Source organism: Helicoverpa zea, chromosome 14 (assembly GCF_022581195.2).
Source record: "Helicoverpa zea isolate HzStark_Cry1AcR chromosome 14, ilHelZeax1.1, whole genome shotgun sequence".
Taxonomy (NCBI): Eukaryota; Metazoa; Arthropoda; class Insecta; order Lepidoptera; family Noctuidae; genus Helicoverpa; species Helicoverpa zea.
Genome location: NC_061465.1, coordinates 10020928 through 10039737, shown reverse-complemented (window position 1 = coordinate 10039737; position 18810 = coordinate 10020928). Strand labels below are relative to the sequence as shown.

Below are 18810 nucleotides of genomic sequence, written 5' to 3'. Positions count from 1 at the left end.
CAATCCTTATCCGTGTGAGAGGAGGCCGCAGCCCAGCAGTGAGACGATTAAAAGGCTGTGACAGTACATATGCATATCTTATTATTGTAGATAGAAACGAAGCAAAAACACTGAAGTACTTATATTCTCATGTTTTATAATGATACCACCATACTCCCCTCTTTTCGTAACACAGCAGCGTCGCTTTGTGACAGAAATAGTGCATACGGGGCGCTTTTCCGAATGAGTTCTTTTAAAAAACTACTTTTTTTGTTATTATTGTGCCTGCATTAGTAGGTTAATTTGATAAGATAAATATATGGTTTAGCTAAATACTATCTTTGTAGAAATAAAACAAAGAAAAGTGTATTTTATTGTAAGTGTGGACATTGAACAATTAATTTAAAAATTGGCAAACACTTAGCCACGAGACGCTTCGTGCTTTGTCGTAGTGTTTCGTTCGTACATTTTGACTATAGTGAAGTACATATTTTCAGAAGTCGGTACTACTGGCAAACTTGATTTACAAACTCAAAATATTTACTTGCATGTTGTATTTTACAGATGTTAATATAATGCTATAATGTTCAGCTTAACACCTAATTTACTTAGAAATATACATTTGAATGATGCACAATTTGGGTTCCGCGCCGGTGTATCAACGGATATGGCTATATATGCTTTAAAAAATACAGTTAAATACTATAACGCGAGAAAAACAACCGTGTATGCTTGCTTTCTTGATCTCAGCAGGGCATTTGACACAATTAGTTATGATATGTTGTGGGCAAAGATGGAGGAGGCAGGCATACCAGGTGATATATTGGGTACGTTGAAATACTGGTACAGATCTCAGACCAATGTGGTAAAATGGGGCAATGCTGGCTTATCTAAGGAGTATACGCTTAAATGTGGCGTGAGACAGGGAGGTCTAACATCCCCGTTGTTGTTTAACCTTTACATAAATGGACTGATTGAGGAGCTCAGCAGATCGGGCGTCGGCTGTCACATGTGCAACGAACCAGTTAATAACTTAAGCTACGCTGATGACATGGTCCTGCTGAGCCCCTCAGTCGAAGGCCTACGTAAACTATTATCCATATGCGAAAAATATTCTGTAAGACACGGACTAACTTACAATGTTAAAAAATCAGAAGTCATGATTTTTAGACACGACAGATCATCTTGTTATAATCCAGTTATAACCCTTGGCGGCTCTCCGTTAAAAGTGGTATCGAATTTCAAATACCTAGGTCATATACTAAAAGACAACCTAAAAGATGATGACGACATGGAAAGGCAAAAAAGGTCCATTGCTGCAAAGGCCAACATGCTGGCGCGCAGATTCTCTCGGTGTAGTAAATCGGTAAGGATCACCCTGTTCGTTGCGTACTGTCAGGCGTTCTACACCTGCTCCCTATGGAAAAATTACACTCAGCGGACATACCACGCGCTACGCGTGCAGTACAATAATGCGTTCAGAGCTATGCTTAACCTGCCGTGGAGGTGTAGTGCGTCTGGCATGTTCGCCAAGAACAGGGTAGATGACTTTTATGCAGTGATGAGGAAACGGGCTGCCTCCTTCATGAACCGTATACGGGCTTCTAAAAATATTATTATCCGGGGTGTGTATGATTGCTGCAAATTTGATATTTGTGATATCTGATATTTTTGTTGTGATATATGTATATGTATAACTATTGAATTGAATTTAATGTAATGTAGTTTAATAATTTTGTAATTAATTTAATTCTTACTTTGTAATTAATTAATTTAATTTTGTAATTGTGTTTTATTGTATAATGTTGTTTACTTAATCTTTTTCTATTATGGGTTTCTTACCTGAAATAAATGATTTTTTTTTTTATTTATTTATTTTAACGACCGTTTTCAGTCATGCTTAGAGTAGGTTTTAACTTTCGTAGGTCAGAATCTGCGAAATACTATAACAATACAAAACAATCATTTAACTTGTAAAAAGTTAAAAAACTATGAAAGTCTATCATAACAGCCATCGTAATATTTTCATGAATTGCTAAACAGACATTAAGTAGAAACATAGAGAAACTTAAATAACACGAACTGAACTTTAATACAAAGTAAGCAAAATGACATAGATTTATTTCTTTGTAAAATAAAGTTTTTAACAAACTTATAATAAAGATGAAATATTGCTTGAATTTAATATTGCTTAGTAATTTATTTCGAAACTTTGGTAAAGAAGTCGCATATTATTATGTAAGTTTTTTTGTTATATTATAGTATACTTTAGGTCGGAAAGTTCTAGAATTGATTAGTTTTCAAAATATTGATAAAGGAATTCTGTTTTGTTTCACACATACCTACTCATGATCTATGCGTTGTCCAGAGGCTAACATTAGTTTGCGTGTGTTTGTGCCTAGCACGAGTAACTGTAGGTCCCGGCTGGCTGAACACCATTGGCAGTCGTTACTCGTAGTTGGAGAAGCCAGCAAGTCTGACAACCAATCTTACCAAGGGATATTGGGTTGCCCGGGTAACTGGGCTGAGGAGGTCAGATAGGCAGTCGCTCCTTGTAAAACACTACTACTCAGCTGCATCCGGTTAGACTAGAAGACCACCCCAACATAGTTGGGAAAAGGCTAGAGAGATGATAGGGTATTTATTTCTTAACCGATTAACATAGCACTTGGAACTAAAATAAATGCACAGGACCTTGGAGATAAGCATTGATAAAGAAATTTTGTCTACTTTTATCTAAATCACACGTTAGACACGGGTGAATCTATAGGGATAGCTAGTTTAGCATAAAAGTTGTACCTACATATAGTAAATCTTCAAGGGATTAACCACGGCTATCGGTTTAGCCTTGGTTTATCGATCACTGCGGTTGATTTTGACCCACTTTAGTATTTATACTGAGAAGTATAGCTATAGTATATATTTATTGCACTACAATGTATACTCAAGAGCATACAAGCAGTCGTGATATTATTGTGTACTGGATTGTTGTAAATAAACATAATATTCTGCAAGAGTCCCCAGAGTCTTTAAAGTGTTTGTATGGTAATACCAGGAAATACACATCTCTCCCTATAAAACATATAGTATCTCACACGTAAACGTATATTTACGTGCAATCATAAAATACTAGAATCAAATAGTACCTATTGTTAATAATGTCATTAAGCTGAGTCTTATGGTCGTATAATTTTAGGAACTACTATCCCGATTTGAAAAATTATTTCAGTTATATAGGGTGCTTTAATATTACCTGCCAGGACTTGAATGGGGGGTAGTATTGCGTTTATAGATTGCAATAGTAAAGATAAATAATTGATTATTTGACATATTATTTTTCATACAAAAAAAAATACGTGTAAATTTGACTTAATTTATTAGTTTAAAACCATCCAGTGGAGTTGCGCGTTGCCACTCGTGCAGAACAAATAGAAAGAGATAGCAGTTGTTTTCATTGACGAAGCGACACTTCGCGCGTAATTTGTGAACCACGTTATGCAGAGTAGAGGCAATGTTAATTTAACTTGTTTAATGTCTCAAATCGAATTGACTGTTCCGGGGAACGAAATTTCTCCACTATTGTAATCTATAAACGCAATACTACCCCCCATTCAAGTCCTGGCAGGTAATATTAAAGCACCTTATATATAGATAGCCCAATTATCGAGGAAGACTATATAGGTAGACTCCGGATCCAGTTGGACTGGTTCCTATGGAATGCGGGTGAAACTACTCGCGGAAGCTAGTATAAATTATATTTTATTCTGGTATTTTATAATTGTAGTTTTCTTTCACGAAGTTTAAAAAAAAAACAAAACACTCACGATGCCTTCTGTGGCAAACTGCTCCATTAACGCGAACAGCGAGTAGGGTGTCCACGCGACGGTGAAGGACACTATCATTATGAACACCATGGCTGTGGCCTTTGCTTCTGCTCGGGATACTCGGCCTAAACGCTGAGAATTCTGAAACAAATGATAAAAAGGGGATAAAGATTAACAGCCTTACTTATAAACGTGAATTAAATAATAAGTAATACTTAAGGGCTGTTTAAGAAAATTCTTACTTATAAACGTTGCTTAAGCATGTCTTAACTAACATTTAATCACTACTTAAGACTTTAAGGAGTGATTAGTTAAAATGTTGCTAAGAAGGGGATTAGAGATTTTTATAAGTAAGGAGGTTTAAGTATTATGCATATGTCTCACTTCTGAATAAAAACAGTAAACAAACTGAAGAGAAGATTTAAAAATTGGACTAATCTTACAAAATCGATGATCACTAAGGAAAGCTTAAAGCTTGTGTTATGAGTACTTTTTTTTAACGACGTCAAAAATCATCAAATGACCCCTCCCGCTGTGGGTTAGCAGCGGTGAAGGAGTGTCAGACTCTTACTGACTAAAAACCGTCGTGTTCCGTCATAGGTCTTTTATGTACCAGGGCCGCGGTATCTCTTTCGAACAACCCGCAGCCCCGGCAGGTGATATGAGTACTAAGATAACAAAAATGTTACATAACACTTATTATTAAAAACCGTGTCAAATACATAGTCACCACCTTAGTTACCATAGTTTTTTTCCGAATTTGGGTAAGCACAGTCCTCATTTCTTGGCCGTGTTAAATTGACACCCTATAATTGTATCTCCATGCTCGAAATGCGTTAGATGCAAGTCAAAACTTATAATAATATAAGTTTTGAATAAAAAAGCAACTGAAATAATTATATTAATCCTTAATTCATAATTTTACTAATTTTTTAAGTCGGAGTCCTTAGTAGACGTTAAAATTCAAGTAATTAGCAGGTACAATTATCTTAATGAATTTGGCTGGCTAATGATATTCAGAAATTCTTTTCGACTGAAGTAAATAAATAAAATTCTCGTAACGTAAAAAATATCTTACAGCCTCCATTGATAAAATAAGAGATACTTCAATGTTGTTTTGGTAAAAATAGCTATATTTTGATATGAATGAACGCAGACAGGAAGCAACTTTTCATTGATATTATTTCTTGAGAACGATTCTTTTTGATTCTGATACGATATATCAAATGTAGGTCAGGATACTCTTATGGTGATCATGTCTACCTATATTATTTTTTATGAATGGTGTCATAGATAAATAAACAAACCGCCGTAATATTTTGTATGTTTCGATTTATAAGTGTGTCAATTCAATTTTATTGAAATGAAGGAACTTGAATAAGATTTTTTTCTTTCTGGAATAACTTAGTGAATGAATTCCTTCTGGTAATATTATAAGCGGCTTTGACTTACCTAGACTTGATATAAGCTTCCCTATTGAAAATGTTTACAACATAAAAATACGATATTTTATCACGTCGATGAAAAATGTTGTACTAAAAAACATCTGTGGTTGTCGGTACAAAGACAGATTTTAAAATGCAAATTGTTTTTACACAAATAAGTGTATATATTACGAAAATGTTTTTTGTTTTCAATCCGTTTTGAATAATAAATCGGATTAAATGATAACTGATTTTGTGGGAAATAACGCGTATCCATAGTAACAACGTTTTAATTTTAATAAATGACATACGTTTTGATATCAATTTTAATTAATATTGAGTTTGTTTATGTATTGAAACAGTTTTTTTATCCTTTCTGTGTTTTGTCATAGGTTATGATGAATGCGATATTTATTCTGAAAAAAGCGTAATAGCTGCGTATGTGTACTAGGGAAACAACTTTTTCGACTTAAAATTACAAGTGGTTATGCCTTTATAATCATAAGTTGCAATATTTACTTTTAAGATAATCTGAGCGCTAACATGTTGATCTCTGTATCTCTATTGGTACATTATGCAATAAGCAAACACCTAAATAAATTGTTTTTAAAATAAATGTAGCTAATTCATCCTTCAATGTCATCCAGTGAACAAACAATATTAACTACCCAGACTTAAATAACAAAAAAAAAAACACAATGCAAGGCACTTAAATACATTCCACAAAACATTTTAGGTCTTAATTCAAACGTTTTCTTTGAGAAAGGATTCGTCCATTACCCGGGCAAGGATTGTCTAAATTGCCCGGAGATTTAATGCTAATGGCCGGCTGAACAACAAACAATTAAGCACTTGTACACATTAATCCTTATTTGACATTGAGGTTTTATTTCGTTTTTGTAAAACATCTCTGAACTAAAATAAAAATATTGGAAAATGGTAAACAAAATTTTGCATCAGTGGATGAACAACCGTCGTCATCGTTATTTTATCGACAACCGTCTTAGTGAAGACGGTTGTCGATAAAATAAATATTTCTCGTCGTCTATGCTTCATGTTTTATTTTTCAGTTTTCCACACAGTTTTAATCCGATTACCTGTTTGTTTGAGTTTATGTACATATCCATCTTTACTTTATTATTTGCAACGTGCACAACTTTTTGACAACATCGTGTAAGTGTACGCATATTAGTTATAACTATCAAGACTGTCGGGGCTGCGGGATATAAAGGGCTTCAGAAGGATTATGGTGTTTAAAGTCAGTAAGAGTCTGATAGTCCCACACGCTACACCTACAGTGGGAGGAGTCATCTGATGATTTCCCACGAAAAAAGGCGGTTCAAAATATTACTCCTGAGTCTTTTATCGGCTTTGTTAAAAAATTGGGTACTATAAATCCGTTGATACAACCGACCCCACGATACAACTTACCCTTACTTAACTTAAAGATCAACTTACCCTCTTCAAAGTCCTGATGATATTGACGTAGCTGAAGGTGATGACAGCTAGAGGCACTATCTGCCCCATCGCGAACAGGAACATTATGTATGTCAGCGTGTTCATGGACTGCTCGTGCCAGTTCACCGAACAACTGTGGGGAAAGTATCAAGATTAATTAAATCTCATCAATCAGATTTTTTTTTTTTTTTTTTTTTTTTTTTTTTTTTTTTTTTTTTTTTCGGGACACCTTTTCACACACGGTCGGTTAGCCCCATGGTAAGTTATTAATTAACTTGTGTTATGGGTGCTAACACAACTGATAAACTACATATAGCTACATATATACATATTTATAAATACATATTGTAACACCCAGACCACGGCCAACAAGCATGCTCATCACACAAATGTCGACCGAACCGGGAATCGAACCCGGGACCTCAGGTTCGGCGGTCCGGCATGGTGACCATTGCGCCATCGAGGTCGTCAAATATTGCTCGTAGAACAGATGGCCGATGGGGTCGAAAAGTGCTGGAGCGGAGACCACGGACCTTATAAAGATTGCCGGAAGATGCTGGATGCAGGTCGCTTCCAACCGGTACCTGTGGAGGTCTAAGGGGGAGGCCTATGTTCAGCAGCGCGTCCTATGGCTAGGATGATGAATCAGCCCATTTGAGAGATCAGAGTTTGTCGTTTGTCTTGAGTAAACGTATTGTAATATGTAAAAAATGCATTGTAAAGGCACACTAGCGAATTTTCTGCACGGCAACAAGGAAATTATAATAATTAGTAATTATCTGTAGGCTTAGAACAAACAGTGAAACAAAAGAGAGCATGTTCACGCTAACAAATCCGTTGGTGTGAAAGCCTTTCAATGCTGCGATTTAGTTATTGCTTTTTTATTTTATTTACTGACGTATGATGTCAAATTCTTCTATATACCTACTTTTAAGACTGAATTTTAATTGTGTATCTAACAAAGGAAACATCTAATATTTTCGTAATCACACCGACGATACATTACCTTTACATTACCAGCCTTGAACTCGACATAAAATTAAAATAATTAAAATGTATACCAACCTTCTTGGCTTCAAAATGGAAACTTAAGTACTAAGGTACGTTCCGAATCTAAATTCGTAAAATTGTGCGTGAAGGCACGGTACAGGCATTTGGTACATTTGGTACATTTCTAAGACTTAATAGGGTTCAGGAATATTCATGTTTCACGTGCCAGCCTGTTCGCGACCTTTGAATTCCTTTGCTTTTGGAACTTAATGCTCAAGATATTGTGTTCGCAGTAATTTATATGATGTTACGTACTGAAAGTATTTGAACTGAATTGTAACGTATTTTCTGCTAATTTATACATACAATAAATATATGGCTTTAAAGAATGTTGCACCCTAGGCCAGTATAAGGTTATTGATTGATATTTTTTTTAATGAATTATTATCCTCTGTAGCAATCAAAAATAAAGGCCGGCTGGTGACTTTTTTCTGAACTTTGATTTCAGTCAGGTTCATTTGAGTCAGGCTGTACTTATAAAAATGACGTAAAAGCTATTTTTCAAGATAGAATATTATTAAAAAAAAATGGCGTAACGAAGATGGATGGATTCTTTTATCATCGAGTTATAGATAAATATATTTATAGTTTTAACTTTATCATTACTTTGCAAAGGAAACTCTTAAGACGACAATTATAAGACAGAAATTAATTTAGGTAACGTTATTTTTGCCAGTACAATTTCAATTAAATTGTGTTCCGTAACTTAGTAAGTACCAAAAGACCAAACTCTCGAAAGTTAATTGAAAGTTTTAATGTAAAATTAAATGAATATTATATTTCTTTACCTTCGTTCACTGCTAGGTGATTACGGCAAAAACCAAAATTTTAAAATCTTGAACTGAAACTCATTTTTCACACAAAAACTACGTTTACTCAAGGCAGTTAGACAATTTCAGGAAAATTCAAAAGTTGTAAATTTTCTACATATTTTACTTATATATATTCTTAAAACAATATGAGCACTTTCAGACTGGCGGATTTTCCGCGCGGCAACGCTGGGTTAGTGAAGGCGTTTTATCACGCTCTACCGGTGCTAATGATGATGCTTAGAAATGTACGACTGATTATTATTTATCACATATCCTCGTGATAAAATCAGCTAGTATGAAAGCGCTGTAAAAGACAAACATACCTTATATTAGCAGCTTCATTGACGTAATGCCCCCAACCCATCAGGGGCGGAGTGGTAAGCGCCAACGAGTACGTCCAAATGAACACTATAGACATTATAGCACCTTTAGAACTCAGATGCCTCGAATTTAGAGGCCTAGTCACCATCATATACCTCTCGAAAGATATTACTGTTAACGTAGTTATTGAAGTTATTCCTGTAACAATAGAAATCGTGGTTATAGGGAGACAATAGGCTTAATAAAGATTTTGCAGTCTAAAATTATCGGTATTGTTGGCCAAATAATAGTTGCTGATTGATTGGGGCGGGGTTTGGTTACGTTTGATACTAGCAGTCCCGGTTAGCCTTGGGGCGTGTAGATACGTAATAATTCATGAGGAAAATCCTCATAAATCTCTTAAATCTTATTCTTTACCTATAAACAAGTTTAACAACAATGTTTTTGTAAACACACACTATAAACACATTCATAAATAAATATCTGGGATGAAAACCACATGAAAATATTTCAGATATAGGAATTTAAATTGCATCTTTAAGTCTTAAATACATTGCTATTTGATTCTATAAATGGGTAATTGAGTTAGAAAAACGAAAGATAATCGGAATTGTTTTGGCAAATAGTGGTCCCTTCACGGTCTTTATAATGAGCAGAAATTAATTAAAATTATTTCGGCAAATATTTGAGTCTTTATGGGCAAATCTAAATAATGAATAACTGCACAAAACAAAATGCCGAAGCCATTAGTAGAGTTTAACATGAAATATCGCGGCCTTGATCTACATAGCTGTAGTTGACGTTCAAAGTTTATAGCTCCAACACGCAGTTATTATCGAACTCCTGGGTTATGTTAACGATGCTCGTATTAAGCACTGCACTGTGAAAGTCATAACCTAAAAATATATATGATAAAACACCTTTTAGTTATCATTTTTTGATGAATTTTAATGGGAAGCTTTGTTGTGAACAAAGTTACTCAGAAACTGTACTAAATATATTGTTATTTATTTTGATACCTAAGTTATGGTCAAAGAAAATTTAAAGTAACTAAAACGAATGAGCCGATTAATGAAACCTGTCTTAGCTACCGCTGGAACACCAGCTTTCATATACAGAAAACAACATCCACAGCAGCTCAACTGTTTAATAGGTGTGGTGCCACAGACAGACAGGCACACATAGCGGTTTTATAATACTCCTTTTTTGTGTATTATTAACAAGGAAACTGTAGGTACCTAAAAGTTTCTTTTACGATAATATCAAATAGTTTTTATACAGATTAAGTAACGTTCATTTGGTAAATAAGGCTGAACTCGTACCATAAATCATGAAGGTTTCTAACATTTTCCTGGAACTCTTTGAATTAATAATAACTACCTGAAACCGCGTATCATTTTGTATCTGTCAAAGAAAAACAGAAAAGAACTGATCTTAATACAAATCCCGGTGGAATTAATTTATTCTACGTCATGTTTTGAGAATATGGTTTTGATCTTGAGGGAAGTAATTTTAATTATTACTTGTAATTATTTTACAGTAACAAGATGTTACTTGAGATTTTAATTTGATGTTTCTAGCGAACGTTTAATTAAAACCCTTTCAAAAGAATCGTATTCGGAATTTTATTTCTGAAAATTAGTAACAATATAAGCATTTTTTTTAAACATTTCATCCTTGCTACAAAAACTTAAACATCTGTTGAACACTTATCTAAAAAATCGGTGTCTGCATAACGGACCTTATTTCAACGTCATAATTAGTAATTTTTTAGACAAATGTTCAACAGACGTTTAAAAGTTTTTGTGGTACGAAAGTACGGCCGGAATTCTGTCATCTGTTCTGCCTAGTAGGTACCTACAAGTACATACGTTGTAGTATACTAAATTGAGATAAAATTACCATCGAGATTTGATCTTCCGTAGAATTAAATCTTGTGTCATCTCCTATATTGATGAAATATCTACAAAAATGCTACAAAGTCTTCCAAATTGAATTTTTGTGCTATGTTCACAAAACCTTCTAAAATAAGTTGTTTCAGCGTCACAATAGATTTATCGTCGAGAGACCTATTATCAAGACACCTGTAATATAAAAATGGAAGGTAGACGGACAATGAAGCTGAGGAATTACTTCAGCAATAAGTAATATTGCGATGCCACGTTCTAGAAATATTGCATGTTTTCTCTTTCTCAAGCTAACATTTTAGTAGAGCAATTTATATTTGCTACTACCAAGAAACAATTTATACAGTTTTAAATACATTTTCAATAACTCCTTTAAGTTCTTTATTCATAAAATTATTCTGAAACTAAATACGTCGAAAACATCCATTGGTCCCACGTTGGGTGCTAAAATATTTTCCGATCGATCGCGAATAATTTGGTAGTTTCAACATTATCGCCGATATATTATCTTTTCACGCAGCGGGCAATGGCCCGGCAAGATATATTGATATGACATAGTTTGGGGTTAAGAGTTATCGGACTTTTTCACTAAAAGTATTCACGGTTCGAGCTTTGCCAAAACACTATTTTTATTCAAGCAAAACCGCTCTTGAAAACTTAGAGAAAAACATCGAAAACTAGTTTTCAGTCTTTTAACTAAGACTTGAATTAATTAAGTCTGAGTAGGTAGGCTTCCTGTTGACTGCCTCAAGGGCTCGAAAATAAAAGCTCATGCTTTATTTTATAAGCTAACTTGTTACACATAGGTAAGGCATTGCTACGCAATACTAAGTAGCCAAAATCACTAGCAAAATCAAAGTACTGCTACAGATCGTAAGACACAATCTCTACGGAGCCTAGCTCTGTATGTTAGTAGCACAGAAGCACTCTCTATTCCCTCACGCTGTTACGAAAATCTGTTACAATACCTGTGACTCACTCAGAGATTTCCCAGCTTTCGTCTCCGAAGTACAAACTTCTAGACATTGAGATAATGATCACATACTGACTACCTATCCACCTTTAGGTTTGCATAAATTAAAAGTCATTGCAACAATTGCGACAATTTTTTTTCAAAACCCTCTCGCTGTGGGTGCAGCAGAACGGAGTGTCTGATTTTTACGGACTAGAACTGACTATTTAGGGTTAGTAATAACATTTAGTAATAACAGGTTTAGTAACAACGTAGAAATAATCAAAACTGTGTTCACATAGCTGACTTCACCTATACTTACTATGCTTGATGTAGAGACTCGGTTTCATTATTAAAATTAATCGTTATTATGATTATAATAATTATTTGTATATGTTATGGACCATGTGATTAATTCGGGCATTATTTATAATGCCCGAGCATTATGAATAATGTCTAGCTTTATCGGGCCAAGTGATTAATAACTATCTTAACTTCATTATTTATCACATTGCACGGGCATTATTATATTGCTACATGATAGTTGGGCAAATTGATAATAAAGCTATATTTTATGCGGTGCGAGGGTGGCAATTGTTCAAATAAATAAATCCTGTTACTAGCTACACATTTTAAATTATATGTTCTATTTTAATGGGAAATTATAAGTCTAGCCACAAAATTATTAATTGGACAATTGTCATCTAATTTACTAACTCGGCCTCGTTTTTCTTGATCTCATTTTTCTTGGCTCCTTTTTTTTATGGTAGAATTTAATTTGGATTCAAAACATTGTATTAAAATCTGAACTTAGTGACAAAAACGAATCGCTGCAAAACCGACTCCACGTAGTCTTGTCTGCCCTACCCCTAGAGTGCAATTCAAAACCGCGTAGGCGCGGAGGGGCGAGGCGGCCTGCGAGCTGAGGCGCAGGTAGTTGAAGCGCTGGCCGCCACGGCTGAGGCTGACCGGCTGAGCCGGCCAGCAAGCCGAAGCTGCGGTGGTGAGCGTGAAAACCATCTGCGACGATAAGCTCGCATGGGACCGCCGGAGCCCCGCAGCGCCGGAGCCGTGACAGAAGCCATGCTTACTTCCATGCTCTGTCAATTGATATGGGATGTGTTATATTTCAAACGTACTGAGTAAAAAAATTAGAAGCTATATAAATATATTTTATGATGTCATTTAATAGTATTTCAGAAGTTTACTTTAGTTTAGCATGCTACAAATTTAATTGTGGCTGACTTAGTAATTCAGAAGGCAACATACAGTTTTGGGGGCGAGTAATGATATTAAAAAGAAGCCTGTTTAAATAGCACCCTATTTTAATTATATTTTCTATGTGACTTTTATTTAGAGAAGCTAAATAATAAAAGTTAATTATGCCAAATAATGCGTCCGATCGCTTAAACTTTAGTTTATTTTGTTTTATAATAATAAGTCATTTGTATAAAACAAAGATACGTTGTAAATTTTTGGTTTTAAATTTAATTATATTTTATGTTATATTTTTAATATGACTTTCCTTAACTTTTAAATGCAAAAACTAGTGGATTTTTAAGGCAGAAGTCCTTCATAATTAATCCAAATCATGAGGCTGATTATTTAAGTGGTTTAATATTTAGTTTATTTTAAGTTAAATGTCAATAACAATAAAAAAAATTAAATTAAATATGTTTGTATTACTTTGCCCAAAAGGTCACGGGCAATATGTATAGTGCCCGGTCAATTTGATTATTTGAATAATTCTTATCAAATTGCACTCTCATATTGGGCATTATTCATAATGACCGGGCATTATGTATACTGCCCAATTTATCACTCGGTCCATAACATATACATATCATAACCTAACACAACATTTAATATTACACCTATATTTTAAACATCACTTTTTAAAGTGCAAAAAGTCTTTCGAACCTTACATGTAGATCGATAAAACTGCAAGGTTGAGTTGCAGTGACGTGCATGGATTTGATTACTATCATAGGTACCGATTTTTTAAACCATAGCTTTAGTTCTAAGCTATTACTAAAGTTAGTTTTTTTCAAAATATAAATAGGCATTTCATCACAAACTCCCCCAATCACAGTCATTTGTCTACCTCTAAAATATTTCACAGGCAACTAATTCCTTTCCGGCAATTCTTGACATCGACTTAAACATTTTGAACTACCTTCTTCAACGCAACGCCCAATTGGAGAAAGAGCTTTTAACTTCAGATGCTTTTGAATCAAAATAATTCAGGATACTTAAGGAAAAGCAGGTGATTTTCAACCTTATGTTAAAAGCAGTAAAGTTGAAAATATCCTGTGTCAAGAATCAAGTTTTGAAGTGAAATGATTTCAGAGTAATTGTTTGGAATACGTAAGTCTGTGTTTAAGCTTTCAATTAGCGGAAATGTATTCACGAATCATATTGAAAATGTCACATTAATTAATCATGATATTAAGTCAATTGTTTTAAATTACGGTACACTTTTAGCACTGTCAATATTATGAAATATTGAGTTCTCTTTGCATATGTTTGGTATCTTCAAATTATATAAAATAATTCTATAATTTTTTCTTCAAACTTTCGTCAAATTATTCTTCACCTTCAGTAGGTACCTAAATAAATACTAGAAAGTTTATGTTACCGCACTAAGCGAATAATAGTGCAATTTAGTAAATGTATCGGTATTGCTTCAAATAACGTTGGGTAAACAACATGTTCCCCTTGAGACTCCTAGGCACTTTCACTTTATGTACACTAAAAACAATTTACTTTTTATATCAATTCGTGACATGTAATCCTCCCCTAGAGTATAATTTAGATTATTTTTTACCCGTTTAAATAAAACTACTTTTACGGATTTTATCGCGTTATATTAATATTATTTAATCCCGACGTTTCGGATCCTTTACAGCATCCATGGTCACGGGCAGACTAAGGTGTTGGTCGTCTTGATATATTAGTTACAAACAGCTACCCTACATTTTGTTGATTATTATTGACAATCCGATTCACGCAAAACGAGCTCACTGTATCGTTAGGTCGAGCAGTTGAAGGCTGCCCGTGACCATGGATGCTGTAAAGGATCCCAAACATCGGGATTAAATAATATTAATATAACGCGATAAAATCCGTAAAAGTAGTTTTATTTAAATGTCTAATATTCGCGTAAGTGTCAGAAATCAATATATTTTTTACCCGATTGTCCAGAAGGGTTTTAAATTTAGCAAAATCGAGGGTAAATTATTATTTTTATTTTTTTTTATTTATTTATTTAATTCAGGCAACTAGGGCCCATAGAAAATACAATACACAAATAATATTTAACATTACAATAATTATAAACTAATACATAAAAAAATAAAAACAATAATTATATTTATAACTAGCTTCTGCCCGCGACTTCGTACGCGGATCCTGTCCCTTATGCCAGCGACTACGGGGTCAGCAAAATCAAAGATCTGAATAGTCGCAATAGACGTGAACATAGGGATAAAAGTAGTGATTCTAATTAGTCCGCATTTAAGTTGTGTGTGGCAAAAACATTACGTAAAAAAACATTAAATAGATGACAAAGTCGTGGTGACTTAGTGGAATTCGTGGTGGTTTAGTGGGTAGAGAACCAATCTCTTAAGTATGAGCGTGCGTCTTTGATTCCAGGTCTGGCAAGTGCCTGCCAATGCAACTTTTCTAAGTTCGCATGTACTTTCTACGTATATTTTGGATACCAATGACCGTTATTTGGAGGGGATGTTAAACTGTAGGTTCCGACTGTCATTGAACATTCCATTCTTGGCAGTCGTTATGGGTAGTCAGAAGCCAGTAAGTCTTACCAAGGGGTGTTGGGTTGAGCGGGTAACCGGGTTGTGGAGGTCAGATAGGCAGTCGCTCCTTGTAAAACACTGGTACTCAGTTGCATCGTGACTGGAAGTCGACCCTAACATAATTGGGACAAAGGCTCTTGAGATAATAACGACAATAATAATGAGATATAGGCACCGCAGGACATCTGAGGCTGAGGACGGGGAGTAGCGACCCCGCGGGGCTATATATACTGAGTTCTCCAAGGAGTGTATACTGTCCCCCATCTCCGGCCTGTCGGAGTGAACCATGACGGGGGTAGGTCTCACGCCTCTGGCTTGGCTTGGCCGTCCAGAGTGGAGTCGCTAGAGCAGGATTAGTAGCCCTGCTCGGAGGATAGGTGCCTCATGGTAAGCACAGGGAGCGCGTAATCTACGTTTAAAGTCCGCCGAGGTATCCTCACCCTTCAGCCGCTCATGTCCCTGTTGCCCTCTTGTTGCTATTCAGTGACTGGTTCCCGGGGGCCCAGTAAGTGAGGTGGCGAGTCTCCACCTGCCGTTTTTACATGTACCTAATACATTGTCATCCACTAACATCCCATCACAATAGCCCAAGTAGTTTTCCTCCATAGTTAGCAATAGTTTAGCACAGAACCGGGGATTGTCTTTTTTTTTAACGACGTCCACCGGGGATTGTCCTTGGATTCATTTCTATAGTGTATAAAGGGATAATCGTCGGTTTTGTGTCACCATTTCATTAAAGTTGTCTCAAAAGGACTTCAGCGTGTTTGTTGGCTTTGGCCTCACGTTTGCCTCCCAAAAATTCGGAACTCTGTAGTCCCGAGGTCTGGAAGAGACATACAAAATAATAATGAGATACAACGTAACAAAGTTAGAGAGTGGGGGCTCGTGACGCCACGTCTAGGTATGTAAAATTTGTACTAAGCAGTGACTTAACACGAAATTCAAGCGTTGTTGTATCTTCGTTATTATTTGTTTGTGTGAGAGAGAAAAGAAAAATGCGTCAATAGAGAGTGCTTATCAGATTGAACCACTTTTGCTAAAACATCATATCTTCATATGCTTCATATAGTCTAGCAGGGCTCCTGGAGTTCCACATCAGGTGTTTTACATCTTTAATTTTTATAAGTCAACAGAGAGTGCTTATCAGATTGAACAACTTTTGCTAAAACGTCATACCTCTATATGCTATAGTCTAGCTGGGCCCCTGGAGTTCCACATCAGATGTTTTAGATCTTCAATTTGTATAAGTCAATAGAAAGTGCTTATCAAATTGAACAACTTTTGCTAAAACGTCATACCTGTATATGGTACAGAGAAGCTGGGCTCTTGGGGTTCCACATCAGGTGTTCCAGATCTTAAAATTTATTATCTCAGCTGAAAATGCTCATCAAATGAAACAATTTTTGCCACGGCACCATGTTTGTATCTCTTATAGTTTTATTGGTCTGTTGGTGTGCTGCATCAGGTCTTCAAGTTTCGAAGATAAATTATAGCCTATATGTTGACCAGGCTTAATACTGATACAACAAAGAAAAAATCATTGAAATCCGTTCAGTAGTTCGGAAGATTAGCGTGTACAAACAAACAGACATACAGACATACAGACATACAGACAGAATTTTTTTTTTGGATTTGTGCTCCATTACTGTTTCTAAACCCCACCCAATTATTATTTTTTTGATATATTCAATGTACAGACACAGTTTTTTTACAGATTTATTATATGTATAGATGATTAATGAATAATCGAATTGAAACTTTCCCTTTTCAAAATTCGGTTAAACACTGATGATTCTGTTCAAGTTCAATGCCTTGTCGGGCAAGTGCCAATGTGACTTTTCTAAGTTATAAATATAGGTCCAATGACTAATTAAAGGCATAGGGAAAAAGGCTTATTTCCTGCAGTGGCACAATAAAAAAAGCAGAGTTAAGATAAAACGACAATCTTTTAGAATACGACGACTGTGTTAACGAGGGAAAAAATCCAGTTTTAAAACTAGACTAAACTCTTGTTAGGACAGCCTTTTTTATCGTACTGAAAACTGAAGCCGGATCCGACACGTCAGAGTTCTAACATTCGTTTATTCGTTCTAACTATTAAAGCACTCGTTCTGAGTTAATAGACAGGAAAATTCGGAGTTAGAACTCGTTCTGTAGTAGTTTACAAACTAATTCTAGTGATCGTTGAAACTAGAAAGTTGCTATATGTCATAAAAACACGGATATTCTATGAAATATATACTAAATTTTCACCTGCGTTCTAAGAGAACTACTTATCGTGCCCGATGAAATATAGTCTATGACACTATTGGTAAAATAATTTTGAAAAAAAAAATGGTTCACTAGATCCAGAGATTACCCAAATAACATCACAAACTTTACCTCTTTACAATAAACCTTCATGGAGTTAGCGTATGACTTTAGGCTGTCACTCTTCAGACGTCAGCCAAGATTGACCGATGAGATTGACGTACTCTCTCTGCCAAAGAATCAACAATCTACAAGATACGTAGAAAGCGTTAAAAATGTTTCGAATAAATCCAAGTTCGTTGAAATAACAACACCAATGAAGTGTTTCTCGCACTCCAGTACTGATACGTTCATGAGTGGTGGAACGTGTTCTTGCAAGTTACGTTTCCTCATGATAATTGTGAATACCAGTGATTTGATCACCGAACTGTCCACTCCAACAGACTCCATCGACCATGCATTGCTGGCTCCAGTGGCTTTATTTACAATCTACATCATGATGGGGACTTACATTGTAGCTGCGTTGAACGATAGTTATGCGTCCTGGTTCTTCCAAGTGTATTCTTTAGTGTTTTGCATTATATTAGAGGCTGCGTTGTGCATAGCTGTGTTTAGAGAAGTGAGTAAGACCCGTGCGTCAACTGACACGATGTTGAATGGTATCCTGCCAATGATAATGATGCTGATTTTGGGAGCTGATCTGGTGGTCGTGGTGTTTTCTGGTCGGACCCCACTGAGGCCGCTCCCGCCGGACCCTGCTTCTACTGCTTCGATGGCAACATCCCGTCCAGCCCTTGACTTTTAATGTACATTTTTTAATTTTCATTATTAATGTACAGGTTTTTTTTTGTAAAAGTATATATTTTTTTTAATTTATTTTGTTTTTTTCTTCAGTTACTAGGCTTATAAAATGGATGAAACTGGCATCAATTTAGTAACTTATAAGTTTTATCCTTGTCTCATTTTGAACATGCTCAACTCCGACTCAACTGCAGTGCTCGAGACTACTTATTCA

The 18810-nt window shown here is 35.3% G+C and overlaps 1 protein-coding gene across 1 annotated transcript in view; it reads right to left on the bottom strand.

Annotated features, from left to right (window-relative positions):
* The window catches only part of LOC124636330 (parapinopsin-like), a 77766-nt gene that overhangs the window by 6023 nt on the left and 52933 nt on the right, over positions 1-18810 (bottom strand). Inside the window, exons 3-5 of the mRNA XM_047172384.1 lie at positions 8871-9066; positions 6686-6818; positions 3804-3944 (exon numbers count right to left, since the gene is read on the bottom strand). Coding sequence (XP_047028340.1) covers positions 3804-3944; positions 6686-6818; positions 8871-9066 — 470 coding nt within the window. The remainder of the gene's footprint in view (positions 1-3803; positions 3945-6685; positions 6819-8870; positions 9067-18810) is intronic.